The sequence below is a fragment of the Notolabrus celidotus genome, chromosome 7 (genome assembly GCF_009762535.1).
Source record: "Notolabrus celidotus isolate fNotCel1 chromosome 7, fNotCel1.pri, whole genome shotgun sequence".
Classification (NCBI taxonomy): Eukaryota; Metazoa; Chordata; class Actinopteri; order Labriformes; family Labridae; genus Notolabrus; species Notolabrus celidotus.
The window spans coordinates 30,656,794-30,675,039 of record NC_048278.1 but is presented as its reverse complement, the minus strand read 5'-3'; the positions used below and the strand labels follow the sequence as shown (position 1 = coordinate 30,675,039).

At 41.2% G+C, this 18,246-nt stretch overlaps 1 protein-coding gene across 1 annotated transcript in view; it reads right to left on the bottom strand.

Annotated features, from left to right (window-relative positions):
* Positions 1-15,922, bottom strand: part of ttyh3b (tweety family member 3b) — a 37,058-nt gene extending 21,136 nt beyond the window's left edge. Inside the window, exons 1-2 of the mRNA XM_034688864.1 lie at positions 15,382-15,922; positions 12,126-12,303 (exon numbers count right to left, since the gene is read on the bottom strand). Of these exons, the coding sequence (XP_034544755.1) occupies positions 12,126-12,251 (126 nt within the window). The 5' untranslated portion in view covers positions 12,252-12,303; positions 15,382-15,922. The remainder of the gene's footprint in view (positions 1-12,125; positions 12,304-15,381) is intronic.
* Between the last annotated feature and the right edge of the window lie 2,324 nt (positions 15,923-18,246).

The window sequence follows — 18,246 nt, the reverse complement described above, 5'->3', positions numbered from 1 at the left end:
GAGGCACGTTTCTGGAAAACCAAAATCTCCACCTGCTAGACTACTTACAAGAGACAAAGGAATACTGCTGCAGCTCTGCGCAGATACAAACAGCACCAGTGGGATTCTGGGGGACTCCTCAATGGATGATAACAAAATCTGGCTCCACCTCTCGGATCCTCGCAGACTTCCTGGCTTCCCAGGCTTTTAAACAGCTCGTTTTTGTGCTGACCTAAATTTTTCCTCGCTGCCAGCCAGCATTTTCCTCACCCTGCAGCAATTTGTGCACCTCCACTGTAAATATGCATGTGAATGCTAAGACTCTATGTGGGCCAGAACTGACATCATATTTAAAAATGCATTACATGTGATGCTTTTGTTTCTTAAAATACATCAGAGAGCACATGGTTTCCCAACCTGGAGACCCATACAAGGTTAATCTGAGGGATTTCAAGATGAGTATTAGAGCAGGAAAGACAAAAACAGAAGAAGCAATGAAAGCTGATAATTCTTTAAAAACACCTTCTTTTTCTTATTGCTACACAATCATTCTGATTCTATGAAAAGACAAAGACTGAGCTGATCCCAATCAAGAGACTCCTACAACCATTCATGGGGGGGGTCAATAGTGTTTTATTTTTAAGGGTTGCAAGCTTCAGGATCACAGGGGGTCATAAAAGGTTGTAAACCTGTTCTTTAAAAGTCTGTGTCCAGGCTTTACAGCTCTGCTTTGAGCTGAATGCTAGCTTCATCATGCTAATGTGCTCAAATCTCAAAGACTGCAGTCCAAGCTATGCACCCATTGGTTTCTAGAGAGACATTTTGAAGCCCATATATAGCCACAAGGCTGACTCCATCTAACTTTCTGTCAACCCAGATAAAGAGGTGGAGCTGAGGTGAGCTTTCACCTCTCCATCACCTCAGCCATGCCTCTAATTATGCCCCATCCCGCTCCCTGGACTGTGTGTACAAACAACTAGATGAGCTTTGTACCAAAAAACAATTTTCAACCAGGCTGTGAACATGCTTATTTCTGCCTTTTAACTCCTTTTTTTTTTATTCACACTGACAAACTATTGTATCCATCTCACATCTGAATCGCACTGTTTTTCATACTGTGTATGTTTTTCAATAACCTGGTGCAATTTTATCTGTGCAATAACTTACCTTACTATCAATGTATAAGATAGAAGTGTACATAGTGTGTATATATCTGTAATATTTGCTATATTTAATTTAATGTTATTCTATTTATATCTTATTTTATTTTACCTTTATTATTACTATTATTATTGTTATTGGATTTTTAACTATGTAAGTACACTGTTGTTTTCCCCTGTCCCGTGAGGTAAGCTGCTGTAACAAAATAATTTTTCCCAATGGGGATCAATAAAGAATATCTTATCTTATCTTATCTTAACATCTTTCTGCAGCCAGCCTCAAGTGGACACTAAAGGAACTGCAGTTTTTTGCACTTCCACATTGGTTTCATTTTCCAACAATGGAGGTTGCTGCTTGACCAAACTATCATAACATTGTTAAGCTAATGTTTTTCAAACTATTTTCAAGCCATCATTAGGTCAGTGCCAGACGATGCTATAAGACAAAAATCAAAATGATAGCAATCATCATTTTAGCTGCTAGCATCGATAAAAGAGGATATATCCATTGAGAATAACAAATGTTTGTTAATGCAAAATGTGTCAATGCATCTCGGTGTCTCATCTCTGTGGCAGGGCGTAAAATTAAAACCCTCTAAGCGCCAATGGCGGGTAAAAAATTTGTTTGCCGTGTAAAACAAAAAAAAAGCACCTGCCTGTGGCCGATGGAAAATTTTGTATTGCATGTGAGGTTTTGTTTTCATACTTTTGCCAATTATTTTTATTTTGACTCTTGCGGCGAGCTGTACTTGTGTTGTGATTTGGTACGTTGGGAATGGGTTGACGTCGGCTACTGGAGTTCTTTTCATTCCCTTTGCTTGAAGAAGCACGGCGGGAAGAGCGTTTCGAGGGAGATGTGGCAACACATTCCCCTCGTGAAGCCACCAAAAGGATAAACAAAGAGGCAGGAGACGATCAAGAAGAGGACAGCTACAGCAACAGACAGCTAAACGGAGTAATGTCACTGTACAACGTTTCAAAGAAAACGTCCCAAAGGAAAATCCCTTTTCCTGCAGGTTAAACAGAACGTTCCAGTTAAAGCTGTGAGACAGACATTTGGCTCAATCAGTCAATGTAAAAGGTTGCACTTTTGAATATTTCTAATACATGATGATGCAGGAGTCACCTTTAAATGAAGTATAACCTAATAAAATAGCAATAATCTAATTCTATCTGTACATAACTGTGTTCTTTAAGTGATGCTTAAATTTGATTTTAATAATAAAATGTATGGTAATTATTTTCAATCAAATAAGGCATGATTTTTTTATTTGGCCGGTGAAAAATATTTTTGGCCGGGACATTTTTGGAGGCCACAAGCCAATGGCAGATGAGGTAAAATGTTAATTTTACGCCCTGCTCAGCGGCATGTTGGAAATTCCTTCATCAAAAACGTTACATGAATAACTACTAGAGGCACAGTGATCTACTTCACACTAGAGCCAGCTGATATGCTGGCACTGGCTTGTCTTTGCAGGCACAAATCTCTTTTCACATTGTGAGAACAATGCAGCCCAATAAGGTCAGCATTTAAACCATGCCAGATGTATAACCAGGCCAGCAAAGGGCACTGTTTCAATTCTGGAGGGCTACAGTCAATCCAACCAGGATAGTGGGTCACTAGAACACTGCAGTAGATGGACTACAATGTGATATATAATAGGATTTGACCTGCAGTGGTGTAATGTGACATCTAAAGGGAACGGAGAGGGATAATTTTCTGACAGCGGTCTGAACCAGAACGCTTAGTCTCTGCTGAGGAATCAATGTTCTTCTATTGTCTGAGGTCTCTCGGTACAAGACTGGAGCTATAAAGTGTTCAACTACACTTGGAACACTCGTAGTACTCAGGTAGAAATTTAAATCTTGGATTTTTTAAAAAAGACTGTGTGGCTCTATGGCGGTACAACTAAATAAATAATTGAAACCAGATGGAAAAAGCCTGCATGTATATGTTTCTGTCATTACCACAGAATAACGTTCTCTGGAGAGAGACGTTTGTAAAGCAGTGCTGAGTGAGAGGAAGTCAGTTGATTGCTTTTTCTCCAACAGGTTAAAGAAGAAGAGCAGATGGAGATAGAGATGGAGCAGAAGAGAGGATCCTTAAGGGAAAGGAGGGGCAGATAAGCTCTGTATTATCCTGTGTTATTATCTATAGGCTTAGTGCTGGGGATGTTGCGCTATGGTTAAAGGCGTGCTGCTGGGCTACACTAATGCATTGTTTGATCTTGTGCCTTAAAATCAACGTGAGGGCTTAAATGATAGGGAGAAACATGCATTAAGCTTTGTAGAATGTGAATGGAACCTCCGGCTATATAACTCTGGAAGTTTTCATGACATCCATCATATGTGAAGCTTTCATACCATGAGGATGACCATGACCCAGATACAGTGATAAGAGGGGAAAAGACGTATGATAGAAGAAGTGCATCATTTTCATAATGATTCAACAGGAAAGTAACAACTTATTCTATCATGAGTGATCTTTTCAGGAACATACCGAGTTCTTTATCTGCTACATAAGATTCATTGGTTTGTTTAATCTCAGCTAAGATATGAACTAGATGTCTGTCGCCTTCTAAACTCAGGGCTTCAGGAAAAGGAACAAAAGTGACTCGCTGTTAGGCTGCGGACTGAAACATTGTTCTTTCATTGTTTGTGTAAACTGAGTAAATGCTCATCACAGTTCCAAACTCAAAACCACTGTTTAGCAGTTTTATGCAATTAGCATCCTTTCCCTAAGTTACAGCCTGCATCCATCCTGTAAACCACAGAATGATAGCCTCCCTGTGGCAGAGACAAAGGATATTTTTGTACACTGAAAAAAATGCCTGAAGGAAGACATCAGCCTTAAAGCTGCAACACAATGATTTACAGGCAGTACAAGATATCAAAGAATTACACCTGAAGAAGAGCAAAACAGGGGCATACAGAGGCTATACTGTGGGATCCTCATTGCTGCGGGCGCGGGGTCATCTCCCGGCCTCGACCATTTGCTGCATGTCCTCCCCCACTCTCTGCTCCCCACATTTCCTGTCTCTCTTCAGCTGTCCTATCCATTAAAGGTGAAAATGCCCCAAAAAACACAACTTAAAAAAAAAGAACAGACAGGCAAAAGAAAAGTTACGCCATGGGTAGCACTAAAGAAATACTAAGTGATTTCAGATGGCCTTTTTCTTTTGACTGGTATGAAAACAAAAATGAACCAAATTCAGAGCAATTTTCTCCAGGCAGTTCAATGATACTGCATGCAAGAGAATAAGACAACTTCAGGACACAGTGACACAGGCCTTAGACCAGGGGTTCCCAAAGTGGGGGACAGGACCCCCTGGGGGGTCGCCAGACACTAACTGGGGGTCGCAAGATTATTATTTTTAAAAAAATATATATTTCAGAGGTATTTTTGCCTTTAATGGACAAGACAGCGTGAGAGAGACAGGAAATGTTGGGAGTAGAGAGTGGGGGAGGACATGCAGCAAATGGTCGAGGCTGGAATCAAACCTGCGACCTCTGCGACGAGGGCTATAGCCTCTGTATATGGGGTGAGCGCATAGACCGCTAGGACAACGGTGCCCCTTTTTTTTTTAAGTAATCTAAAATTCCATATATTGCCATTACTGTAAATATATTTTTTAAAGCAATTCATTAAGAAATAAAACCTTGCAAATATTTTTTTTGTCATTAGTTTTCTGCCTTTCTTTAGATCAGTGGTTCCCAAAGTGTGGGAGACACAAAAGGGGGGTTGTGAGATGTCTCCCAGAATGTTTTTCTTTTTTAAGTTATCTAAAGATTTTACATTTTACCCATTATAGTAAAAACATATTCACAAAAACAGTAGCTAAACTTGAAATAAAACCTTGAAAATAGAAAATGTAATGAGTTTTCTGCCTTTCTTTTCGCCAGATGACTCCTAAGTTTAGGGTTATTGAACAGTTAATTATCAAAAGCATCAGTAGCAGTAGGTTTGTTCACAACAGCACAGGAAACAGCCACATGCTCATATAGGTAGGCTAATTTTCTGCAGGGGGGGTCGCATGTCTTTTGCACCTATATTTTGGGGGTAGTGGGCTGAAAGGTTTGGGAACCCCTGCTTTAGATGACTCCTAAGGTTAGGGTTAGAGTTAGTTTACAGTGAATTAACAAAAGCCTCATTTGCAGTGGATAATTCATAACAGCACAAGAAACACAGCCATGTGTGCATGTAGGTGGCTACTTTTCTGCAGACTAGAGAAATTAAGTATGAAGCAACATTTAACCACTTTAAGGGACAGTGGGGGTCGCAAGTCTTTGGCACCAATATTTTGGGGGTTGTGGGCTGTAAAAGTTCAGGAACCCCTGCCTTTAACCACTATACATGTCCCAGTTCATCCTTGGTTTGCCAGATTTTAATGCATTTCTTAAGATGTTCCTGATATGCAGAATCATGTTCACAAAAATGAGAGTGGCGGACAGGTGGAATTGAAAAACATAACAGCCCAAGCATGGAAAAATGTAGAACTCAGGAGACTCTGTGTCCAACCTTTTTTTGAGCTTCAGGTTTGAGCTGCCTTCTACGAGCCAAGCATACTGTGCAACTAATCAGACTGATGTCAGCGGGCAACTGCAGAGCACTATGTTGGAGAGTGTGGATTGCCGTAAATGAAACTGAATCAAAGAAGCTATCTACAGTGTTTGCTAAACGTGTGGCAACGGACTAAAGGCCAGTCAACATTGTGGAAGGCTCTTCCTCAGGTTTGCATGCTGTGACCTCCATCATATGTTGTACTCTCGCAGGGAACAATAGCTTCACGCATGTGTGGCGTATAATCTTAATCTGACTGAGGATGCAGGTCGCTGCAGCGCTTCCCTCCCCCCCTACTCCGTATAATGGCGGCTAGATTAACTGTTAGGCCGACAAACCATCAGCGCAGATTAAGTGTGGATCAATTAGCTTCTAATAAGCATGGTGAGTTTGGCTGTGGATGCGTTTGTGCATGTGTGTGCTTAGCTGCAAGTTTGTGTGTGCACATCTATGCTACTGGAGATCAGCTTGCAAGCTTGGAGGAGGGGCTAAACGTTAAACACCCAGGCACAGTGATCTACTTTCAATCTGGACGTGTGTGTGTGTGTGTGTGTGTGCGCGCCTGTGAATGTGTGTGCGTGTGTTTGAGCTGACAGGATCAATCACTTCCACTTCAGCGGGTTGTCCTTGCACTCTCTCTCTGACTGTGTGTTACTAGTCTGGCCTTGCCTTCTATTGCTCTGAACTTCTGTCCTGAGGCGATGACTGACCTGGAGTTCATTCTGCGGATATTTATCTGTGCTGTGGGGTCAAAGAGAGACCAGAACACCAAAAACTAAATCTCTATTAAGACAAGCGATGGCATGTCTTTGTTTTGGAAATGAGTGGTTGATTTCATGAACAAAGCACCTGCTCAATGTTTAAAGCGTCATTTTTGGACAGGATGTGGTGACTTGACTTCTATCTTGAAATATCAGATCAGCTATTTACACAGTTTCTCAATCAGACATCACTCGGCCCAACATGCAGGACAGCTGGCTTAAAAATGTTTAAAACTCAAATGCTAATCAAGCTAACCAATGCTAAAATCTGATCACAAAACTCAAAACTACTTTGGTGAAATGCCTTTCATCAAGCTCATCAAGCAAAAAGCTGAAACATAACAAGCCTCCCATCGCTTATTGAAAGCACTGATTAGCCGACTAATCAAAACCCTTTCACACATGCACTCTCAACACTCTCTGGATCATTTCAGGACACTCAGGCTCTGACGTTTCAGGATCTTTCCGTTCATAAATGCACTTTGCAGTTAGGAGTATCTGTGCTGGATGTGCTCTCACAACTTGTGTGTTTGGTTCAGGTGAGGGGGCAGGATGAGTAACGCATGCAGAAGGAGTAGGAGGAGGAATCTTCCATAACGGTGACTCTTATGTGTTGATATCACTGCAGCTTACGAACACAACAGCTGACAGCAATATAGTGATGACTGAGGAGAGAAACTAAGACTGTTAAGCAGAGAGACTCCTCTCAATGTGACATAATTGTCCCTCTGTTATGCTCATGGCATATGTTCCAGACTTTTACCTGCTGTGTTCGCACAATGGCTCAGGCTCACCCCAACTTTACGTGGACATTGTACAAGGGGGGATGGTGAGGGAAAAGTCTGCCTTAAAGCTGCTGTTGGTAGGAATGGTGTAAAAAACTGTACTTTTTTTCTGCTGGGTTTGGAGAAAAGGTCATATTACCAATCGGTACTCATCTGTAAGTGAAGTAATTTGAGATTATGGCGAAATCTCTGTGTTGTCCAATGCCCTCGTTCCCGTTATCACAGACCAATCAGAGCTACTCCCCAACCCTCTGTCCTGATTGGTCAAGTGGAGGCCCCACTACGTCGCCCTTATTGGCTGGGAAGCCACTACTTCCTCATAGAAGTACTGCATTTTACTATTTGTTTTTAACCCTGTTTTTATTCTTGCTGCCCTTTTATTATGCCCTGTAGCACTTTGAGATTTGCTCCAAATGTAAAGTGCGTGATAAATAAAAATAATAATAATAATTATTATTATTATTATTAGAACATGCACAACGATCTTTTGTGGGCGGGGTTATGACAGCAGAGAGGGGAGGGGTAGTGTTAACATTCGAAATCTCTCTCAGAACTGATGTTTATATCACGACTACCAACAGCAGCTTTAAGTCGGGTTGAACAGATTTGGCTGTTTGCGTTCACACCAAGCGGCAACCTCCGGCCTAAAAATATGAGTCCAATGCAGAAGTGCTAAAATCCGCTTGAGGCTGGCTCCGGAAGAACCGGAAACCACATACACACAAATTCAAAAAAGCTGATCTTTACAGCAGAAATAAACATGTTTACAGCCTGGTGCATAAAACGAGTCTAGATAGCTCATTTCTCGATCAGCACACACTGTAGGGAGGTGAATTTTTTTAAGGCACGGTAATTTGAAAGATATTGAGATTACTAGTCTTCCAATGAGAGGCACAGCTGACTTGATTGGCAGGCGGGAACCCTGTAGCTGTTGGCTAGGAGGCTCAAAGCCCGCCTCTTTACGTCACATTCGCTCAAGAGGAGCAATATGGCTCCCGCCGCCGATTGGCCTCAAAACAGCACTTCAGAAACGGATGGGTGACGTGACGGATACTACGTCCATATTTTATACAGTCTATGGTTCACATATGCGCCCAAAATCGGACAACAACAGAACATTTTCAGGAGTGCAGTGCATGTCTGAAAGTGGCTATGAATAAAGTTGGCTTGAGATAAGTTTAAGAAGGGAAGGTCTGCAAGTTCACAGTACAACCTACCACCATGGTTACCACTGACAAGCTAGCTGCTACTACTTCAGACTCAAAGAGAGCGCTCATGTTAATCTGCCATTTAAATGAAAAAGTGATTTGAAAATTGTTGTTCCATAGACATGGAGTTTTGATGTTTCGGGAGTGTCTGTGCAGACAACAGGAGTGATATGGTTTTGGTAAACTGGCGCCAGTGTTCTGGGACGACTCAAGTTCTCTATAACAATTGCATCAAGATCTAAATTATGGAGCCTACCCTTAATTTTGTAAGGCCTTTGATGATCTGTGGGGCATAAACTGAATCTTTTACATTCAAAAGTAGCAATTTTTGCTGTTTGATCTTTCTCAAAATGTGCCGAGATGATGTCTTCCATTGTGCAAACTGTGGCAAACTCTCCAAAATACCAATTACAGACTTACTTTCCACAGCTGGGAATATATGTGTGTGTTATTATAGGTCACATGATGCCTCTGTAATGTTCTGCAGCTGTTTTAACTGTGGCTGGTCGCTGACTCTGCGATTCTGCCATAATACAAACACACGACTTCACTGCACACACACACACACACACACGCATGCTCGCACACAGAAGCTATTCCACTGCCTTACAGACCCTCAGGATAAGAGCTCCAGTTTCAGCTCCCCAGGAAAAAAACAAGACAGTGTTCTTGTAAAAGCCGTAGAGTCAGCACCCTCAATAAAGTCCAAGTCATCAGAGACCGACCGCTCGCTCTTGTGAATGAATGCTGAACAGTTGTTTTTTTTTAATTTAGTTTGTTTAAGAAAAAAAGCTTCTTGCAGTGAGCGAATAAGTGAGTGACAGTGTGTGAGAAGAAAGTTTTGAGAAGCTTCAGAGCTCCAGAGCTGAATACAAATGATGCAGTGCCAAATCACATCAGAAAGAAAAACACTACACAGAAGAATCTCTCTCCATTGTGTGGGAGTGTGTGAGAGAGTGTGTGTGTGTGTGTGTTGTGGTGACGGACTGAGCGCACTGAAGGACACTGTGTAGGACCTTGTTTGTGTGTGTGTGTGTGTGTGTTTGTGTGTGTGTGTGTGTGTGTGTGTGTGTGTGTGTGTGTGTGTGTGTGTGTGTGTGTGTGTGCGTCTCTCAGCTGGATGAGTGGATGCATGAAAGCCTTTGAGACAGATATACTGAGCCAATCTAAAGACGGGCTCCAGTGAAAGAGTGAAAGAAAGAAAGAGAGCATTCTTTCACAACAGACTACAGGGCCCCCTCCTCTTCTCCTCTTCTCCCCCTTCCCACTCTCTATTAACCCCCTCTTCTCTCACTCCTCCCTCCCTCGCTCCCTGCCCCAATCCAATTCAACCTCCTTCTTCTTCTTCTTCTGCTTCTTCTTCTTCTTCTTCTCACCCTCTTTCCCTCCCCTCGTCTAGCCAGAATTAATGATTTCACCCTGAATAGAACCCTATATTCACTCACACACACACACCACTCACATGAACACACACGCTCACACAACCCCTGAGGGAGATCTCTGACCTCACCTCCACAAACAACACTAAGTGCTAAATACGCACTGACACAGAAAGAGAATGTGCTGTATGTGACATATATACATACAGCTTGATCTGCACGACCACTGTATGTAGGGTTAGCATACAAACATATGATCATGGTGCAGAATGCTCAGTGACATAGAAACAGCTCCGTCTGCTCAAATATGTCAGGATGTAATTAGTCCTAAAAGGGGGTCCTTAAAATTCCAGTGGTCACACACATTGACACACACACACACACAAAGAGCCTTAGTTAAACACTGAATAGCTCGCAGGAAGTGGCTATTTGGCAATTTAGAAGCACCTCCCATGGCTCATGGAGCCTTCTCTCTCCTCTCGCCTCCAATCAGTCCCTTTTTATCTCTCTCACTCCTCTTCCTCCTCCTCCTCTCTCCCTGCAGTCTCTCTCCGGTTCCCATCTCTCCCTCCCTTGTTCATGGCCGTGGGTGCCTTCCCACGCTCGGCTCTTGAACTCACACGCCCTCCCTCCTCTCCCCATACATGTCAGCAGACCACATTGAAGGGGTGACAGCAGCGCATGAATGAAGGGTCCTAAATGATGCATCTTTGCTTCATGTGTGTTAGTGAGGCAGTGTTTTTTTTTTTCTGGCGCAGAGACCTGAAAGTCACCTTGTTTGAGGATTCAAATGAAATGCAGCAAAACTGGGCCAAAGCGCGTCTTTTTAGAATGAGCTGCTTTCTATGCAGCGCTGCAGACTCAGCTGGTGCTTTATCACTGCATGACTGCAAGTTCTTTTTATGCTTTGAATCCATTCTGATTATTTTTTCCCTCTCAGAGTATTTTCTTGATTAGTTGCAAATCCAACAAAATATCTGTTGGCAGCGTTTAGTTTCCAAAGCCCAAGATGGAGTCTTACAATTTCTTGTTTTGTTTAACCAACAGTGCAGAGCCCACGGGTCCTAAAGATACAATGATATGCAAGAGGGAAGTCCTCACATTTAAGAATCTTGGAATAAAAGGTTTCATATTCTGGCTTTCCAAAATACTCATATTAATTGATGAGGAAAATAATGGAGATGTTTTTTCTTCTTGCTTACTTAACTGGTTCCAACACTTATTGGCATGTGGAGAGCAAGGTCAGCACTGTCCATGAGCTTTAAACAGTTCATCCAAAGTGATGTTGATTTACAACTACAGAGTCCTGAGGTGGTTGCACAAACTGATGCACACAAGTAAAACGCAAAAACTTGAGAAACGTAACTTTTCATACTATAAACTTCTTGTCTTTTCAAACATTTGAACTGCATGGCACAGCTTAAGTGGATTTGCCCTTCTTAGAATCATTCCTTTTACGGTGTTGCATTGGCAAAAGTCGAGGTGGTATCTGGGGCTTTTTTGGGCACAACCTTGCCAAGGTTTCCAAGCGAGCTGGGTCGATCCTCTAAGCTGACATGAATACACAGCAGACCACTGAATGGTCAAACAGGATTGTCTCTGCACGACAGCGCAACACAGAACAACCTCAATAACCCCGCCCACCACTCTGTAGTTTGGCTGAACAGTAGGCAGCACCAAATAGACTGAAATAGACATACTTAGCATACATATTGTAGTGCACAACCTAATATAAGAGACACAATCATAGGTGACATATGGCTGTGCCTTGAAGGTCACCTGAGGGAATGCCCACAGGGAGCAGGTATGCGTGCAAAGACAAAGTACAGCTCAAGTTCAAGTGAGCAGAGTTAAGTAGAGACAATCATTTGCGATGTAATACAGCAGCTTCTAGCTTTCCTATCTCAACAAAAATCTTGTAACTCCTTCTGATTTATACGACAACCATCAGGTATCTCGACCTCTAGGTCGGGAACCACCTGACTAATCCATAAATCGACCGACAGTTTCTGCGCACCATTTACCCATAACAATGATGGAGCAGGCAGGGGGTCTGCGTCTTGATTCAAGGACACTTCTCTCTCTCTCATATGCACATGCAGTATTGATCGATGCAAAGAGGGAACCCACAACTCTGTGGTTACAGGACAGCCTCAGTCACCACTTGGCCACTCTGCTGTGAAATTACAGTGTGGGCAGGTGGCAGGAGGTGGGATGATAAGGTGATGCTGCATGATGTAGAGGATGATGAATCCTGAGTGGGAGGTAATTATTCCCCCGTACTTGTCTTACCTTCTGATACTCAGAGTCCTCCGGTCTGAAATCACTGCTCACGAGCTGGAATTCAAGGTTGAAATGAGGCATCCGATGGAGCAGGTTGACCCACCATGGGGGAGAGTAGTTCACTACGGCCGCCATGCTGTTCCAGCGACCTGCCTGGCTTTCACTTCCCTCTCTGACCTGATTGACACTGAGGAGAAATACACAACCACTGTGAGATGAGAGGGCGCAGGAATGACCTTATGCACAACTACACAAGAGTTAGTCCATTAGCCAAGAAGCAGTTCATGCACAGTGATATAGGGGATAACAGCACCGGGGCTTTGCGCTATATAGATGTATCACTCTGCCCCAGGTGTTCTGAATATCACTAATTAATGTTACAGCTGACAGTCATTGGCTACACTTGTCAAGCTGTTCGCTCAGACTTACACATGCAGCAAAGCAACCTTCAAGAGAACCAAATGTCACTGTTTACATGTTATTTAGACATGTGAAGATAAATGAACACAACAAAAAGGAGCTCATTTGTGGTGTTAGCAAAAGTCAAGTTGCAGTCAATAAAATCATTGTTACTCTCAAGGTTATGCTGTTGTTCTGAACATCAGCATGGCTGTCGTGTCATATTGCTTCATAACAGCACCTGTAACATGACAGGCACCTAGAAGGGAACTAGTATTGATGTCTTTTTGTTTAACATGCTTGTGAAGGACAACTGCTAATACTACACTTAAATTGATGATGACTGACGTAATGATGTATCTAATTTTATCTGCCATTGGTCAGCAACAAGGGCGGGACAAACGAGACAATAAACATTAACATGCCAATGTGTTACACATGTTGTTTTGAGTCTGGTTAACCCTCCTATTATCCTTGGGGTCAATTGGACCCCATTCAATGTTTAACGTCTCTAAATTAACTAACATAATTTTTTTGGCTTCATATTTCATGACTTTTCCTATTCTAAAGGAGACAACTGGGAAAATGTTAAATTAAAATGTTGATATGTCCCAATTTCCTGAAAAAAAAAAAGCATCAGTGTTCCTTGGGGTCAATTTGACCCAGGCTGTTTTAGCTGTATATAACATAAGGAATATCAACATTTTACAAACATTTGTTTTTAGTTGTTTTGGATGATATTGAGGTCACTATAACCAAGGACACTTCTGCATGTGACTGCAGGAGCTGGGATCGAACCGCCAACCTTTAGATTGAGGTCTAATATGTCCAGCCACCTTGTCTCTATAGACATTCAACGATGAGTCCTGTGTCATGTTTTCATAACGTAGAAACAAGGCAGGGCCGACGAGAGCATGACAAACTCGCAGCAGTTTGATTTTCTGTTTTACAATAAAGTCCTTCTAAATGCTTTAAATTGTTATTATACTTGAAATATATTTTATTTAAAGGGCTATTTAGGTAGTCAACAAAGAAACATAAAGTACCTGACATAAACCTGGGTAACAATCAGTTTCTGGAGGTTTAAATTGCTGACCCCAAGGATAAAAGATGTTAGTAAAATTGAGGGTAACAGGAGGGTTAACAATACGCATGCACAATGCACGTGCTGGTGATGGACAGCTGCTAATACTAAACTTAAATTTATATAAAGATGACTGACATAATGATGTAACTAGTTTTATCTGCCATTGGTCAGCAACAAGGGCGGGACAAACAAGACAATAAAAATCAGCATGCCAATGTGTTACACATGTTGTTTTGAGTCTGGTTAACAATACACAAGCACAATTCATTTTTTAGGATTGTTTTGTTCACATTGCATACAATGCTTGTGTTTTTGCCTTTCAATGACACATGCTGAAAAAAGATTGAACACTGCAATATGACATTTTGGTTTGTGTCTTCAAATTCTGTGAAACTTGAAGTCTGCCACTATAAATTTGATAAACATTGTTATTTTGTACACGTTTATCCTGTTTTCCTTCACATTTCTTCGTGCATTGTGAGTGATAACCTTGTGTTGTTCATGCATGCTGGATACATATTATTGTTATTAAGCAGATCACCACCCACTGTAACCAAATGACCAATTACATGTCATTTCAAACACCGTCTTTGTATGTGAAATGAGAAACATGAGGTCAGACTGTAGTTGGAGACCCTGAATATGAATTGGGATATGATAATAGCATGGCATACAATACTTGTCATTTTTCATGAATTTGTGGTGTTTTTGCCTTTCAATGACACACATGCTGAAAAAAGATTGAGCACTGCAATATGACATTTTGGTTTGTGTCTTCAAATTCTGTGAAACTCAAAGTCTGCCACTTTAAAATTCACAAACATGGCTATTTTTCACATGTTTTTCCTGTTTTCCTTCACATTTCTTCGTGCATTGTGAGTGATAACCTTGTGTTGTTCATGCATGCTGGATACATATTATTGTTATTAAGCAGATCACCACCCACTGTAACCAAATGACCAATTACATGTCATTCCCAACACCCCCTTTGTATGTGAAGGGGGTCATACTGTAGTTGAAGACCCTGAATATGAATTATGATATGACAATAGCATGGCATACAATACTTGCCAATTTTCATAAAAGTGTAGTTTTTTTACATTTCAATGACACGTGAATATGCTGAAAAAAGATTGAACACTGCAATATGACATTTTGGTTTGTGTCAATCTTCAAATTCTCTGAAACTCGAATTCTGCAGAAACATTGTTATTTCTACATGGTTTCCTTCACATTTGTTCATGCATTGAGTGATAACCTTGTGTTGTTCATTCATGCTGGATATATTATTGTTATTAAGCAGATCACCACCCACTATAACCAAATGACCAATTACATGTCATTTCCAACACCCCCTTTGTATGTGAAATGAGAAACATGAGGTCATACTGTAGTTGAAGACCCTGAATATGAATTATGATATGACAATAGGATGGCAGACTGCGACCCCGCATCACCCCAATAACGCCCAAACCGCAAAACACAAGCTTCTCCATGAGAGAACCGGATTGTTGAGTGAAATGGCCGATGTTGTATCAAACCCCATACCCAAACACGACTCTCATATTATTCTGCTTTTACTGTGCCAACACATGTAGGTCAACCCAGTGGTGACTACCAAGCCTTATTTATTATTTCACACTGAGGCGTTAAATTGTAAGCAAACCCCGGATTAGAGCTTTAACCTGCTTTGTGCGTTAAAACTACCGCAGTCTCACAGAAGAGGATGTGTCTCCGAGTGTGTGGACATCAAAGCTTCGAAGGATGGTTACAACGTACCTAATGTGAAGTGGAAGCGGATTCAGACCCTCGTTTAGTGCAGTATTGGATATCCAGGCCGGCGTGTATTTCACCTATTGTCTTCCAAGATCCGGTGCTGGATTTTAACCCCACAGCCGTGCGCTCCTGCATCCACGTACCGAGCAAGCTGCAACGACCGAGTCGGCTGCAGACCCAACCACATTGAAAAAAACAACGGGACACCGGTCACATTTCACCGAGTCCCCCTCTCTTGTGTTGACGATGCTAAGTCAGATTAGGCGTCTCTTCTCTCTCTTTTTTAAACACCTAAACGATGCTTCCTTTCTTTCTTCCCTAAACCATAACGCGCTGTGCTCTGCTCCGTCCTCGGCGCTGTTCCCACGGTGTCCGTCGGTTCAGTGCATTACGCGCTGCGCCTCTTCAATTGGATGATATTGTTGGAGCGTGAAGCAAACACGGTGTTTAAAAAGCCCTGGAGGACGGGGCTTTGCGGCAACTCCAGCTCTGCAAATGTGTGTATGTATGTGTGCGTGTTGTCAAGGAGAGAGAGGGATTGTGTGCGTGTGTGAGAGAGAGAGAGACAGAGAGAGAGAGAGAGAGAGAGAGAGAGAGAAAGAGAGAGAGAGAGAGAGAGAGAGGGGAAGACAGCAAATGCGCATAGAAGTCGCCCCTTAACGTTGAAATGATGGTATTACATGGTACAGTCTTTTTCAATAGAATAGAATAGAATAGAATAGAATAGAATAAGATAAGATAAGATATTACTTTATTGATCCGCCGGGGGGGAAATTCAGTTGTAACAGCAACCCAGACATAAGTATAATCAAGAAGAAGTTTCAATAAGTAAAATGAAATAAAATAAAATAAAATAAAATGAAATAAATAAAACAAAATAAAATAAAATAAATACGTAAAAATAAAAATAGATAAATACAGCTAGAATACAATTTAGATATATACAATGTTACAAATGGAATTTAGATTAAATAGAAGTAATTACAGGCAGTATTAAAAATGATTCAGTAGTGACAGGTTGACATGGTGTGATTATGGTTGGTAATGACAGATTAAGCAATAAATAAAAATAAATATGGGTATGTAATATGACCATGAGTTGTACTTAGAATAATAATGTAACATAACATAATGTAATATGGCAAAGATAATTATAATACAGTATATTATGCATTATAATGCCAGCAGCAGTCAAGAGAGTCAGTTCGGGATGAGATGATGGAGTGTGACAGACAATGCAGGGATGGTATGGACCTGTTCATGGGGGGGTCAGTGGTCAGCGGGGTGCAGTCTGTGGCCTCCGTTACTGTTCAACAGTCTGATGGCGGTGGGCACAAAGGAGCGCCTGAAGCGTTCAGTTTTGCACCATGGTGGAATGATGCGCTGACTTCGGGCATCCAAAGATTGTCCTTAGCAAAATTACAATTATAACATTGATAAAAGTCCAGCTTTTCAAATACTACAAAAGTATGGAAGTCTTATCTACTTAATCTTAAGTTATAGTCATTTGTACTTTAACTTCAGTCTTTTTAAAATCTATTGATGGTTGATATGTTTCACAAGGTAGTAACTTGCAAAGAAAAAACTTGTTGCTGCTACCTTCATGCCACTGAGTGATTATGGTGATGTTTTATATATGCATGCATCAGCTCAATGCCTTCACTCTCTGGACACCGTTTTTCCTGGAGCTCTGAGGTTCATTTCAAGTCTCTAACCCATCACTGCTCCCTGTATGCTCGAGTTGGCTGGTCTGCATTGTCTCCCCGTAGGCTGCATCACTGGCATGTCCTTCTTTATAAGGCAATTCTTAACTTGCTTCCCTCATATTTAAAAGATTTTATCCATTTAAAAATACTGAACGCTACAGTCTCCGATCTGTGATCCAGTCACAAAACTTGTTTTTGCTTTCAGTCCCCAGAGTGCGTCTTGAAATGGGTAAAAAGCCTCCTGCAGCCTGGAACCTGCTGCAGGAGAGCCTGGGTCTGGGTGAGCTTGTCTCTTTAAATGTTTTTAAAAGCAGACCTTGAGGAAGATGCATCAGTTTATAGAAGCTTTAACTGATGACTTCTGTTCTGAAATTCATGATATGTTGTCATCTTTTAGAATTCTGTGTTGTTTGTCTGTAACTTTGTTGGAACGTCCTGTTGCCGATCTTGGCCAGGACACACTTGTATAAGAGATTCTTAATCTCAATGTGGTTTTCCTGGTTAAATAAATTAAATAAATAAACTACTGTTCCTAAACCAAAAATAATACAAAATCTCACTTATCGTATTTAGCTTGTTTTTTTTTTTATAGAAATAAATCATAATACTAGTACTACATTGAATTGTTAAGCAGTGGTTTTATACTTTCTTTAGCTTTTCTAAATTATCTTTGGCAGAAGTGCATGTGTAAAGTAATTCCTTTAAGACCTTTTAGATGTCTTTGCCTTGTCACAAATTCAAATAAAACTAAATATTTTGATGATTAAAAATACTTATTTCAGGCCCTGTTGTTTCAGCTATTCACAGCATGATAGTTAAAATAAATTGATTTAACTTTCTTATTTTAAAAGCACATCATATAGTTAGTATATAAAAGCTCAATCCTCAAAGTGATTCTGGCACAATGAGGAATAAAATAATTACCCTGTAATGTGGTGGAGTACAAGTATAAAATAGTTGAAGATTAAAGCATTACTTTCCAGCAAAAACCACATAAGACACAAAGGTTTCATTACAAAAACAGCATTTTATTGAATGCCTTAGAAATCAAGTAACACACATCATGTGGGGGAACCTGCACTCATCCGTTCACGGTGTTGTCCTTCTCTGACCATGAGTCTGTTAGCACAGACATCCCTGGCATCAGACACCCCCCCTGTGT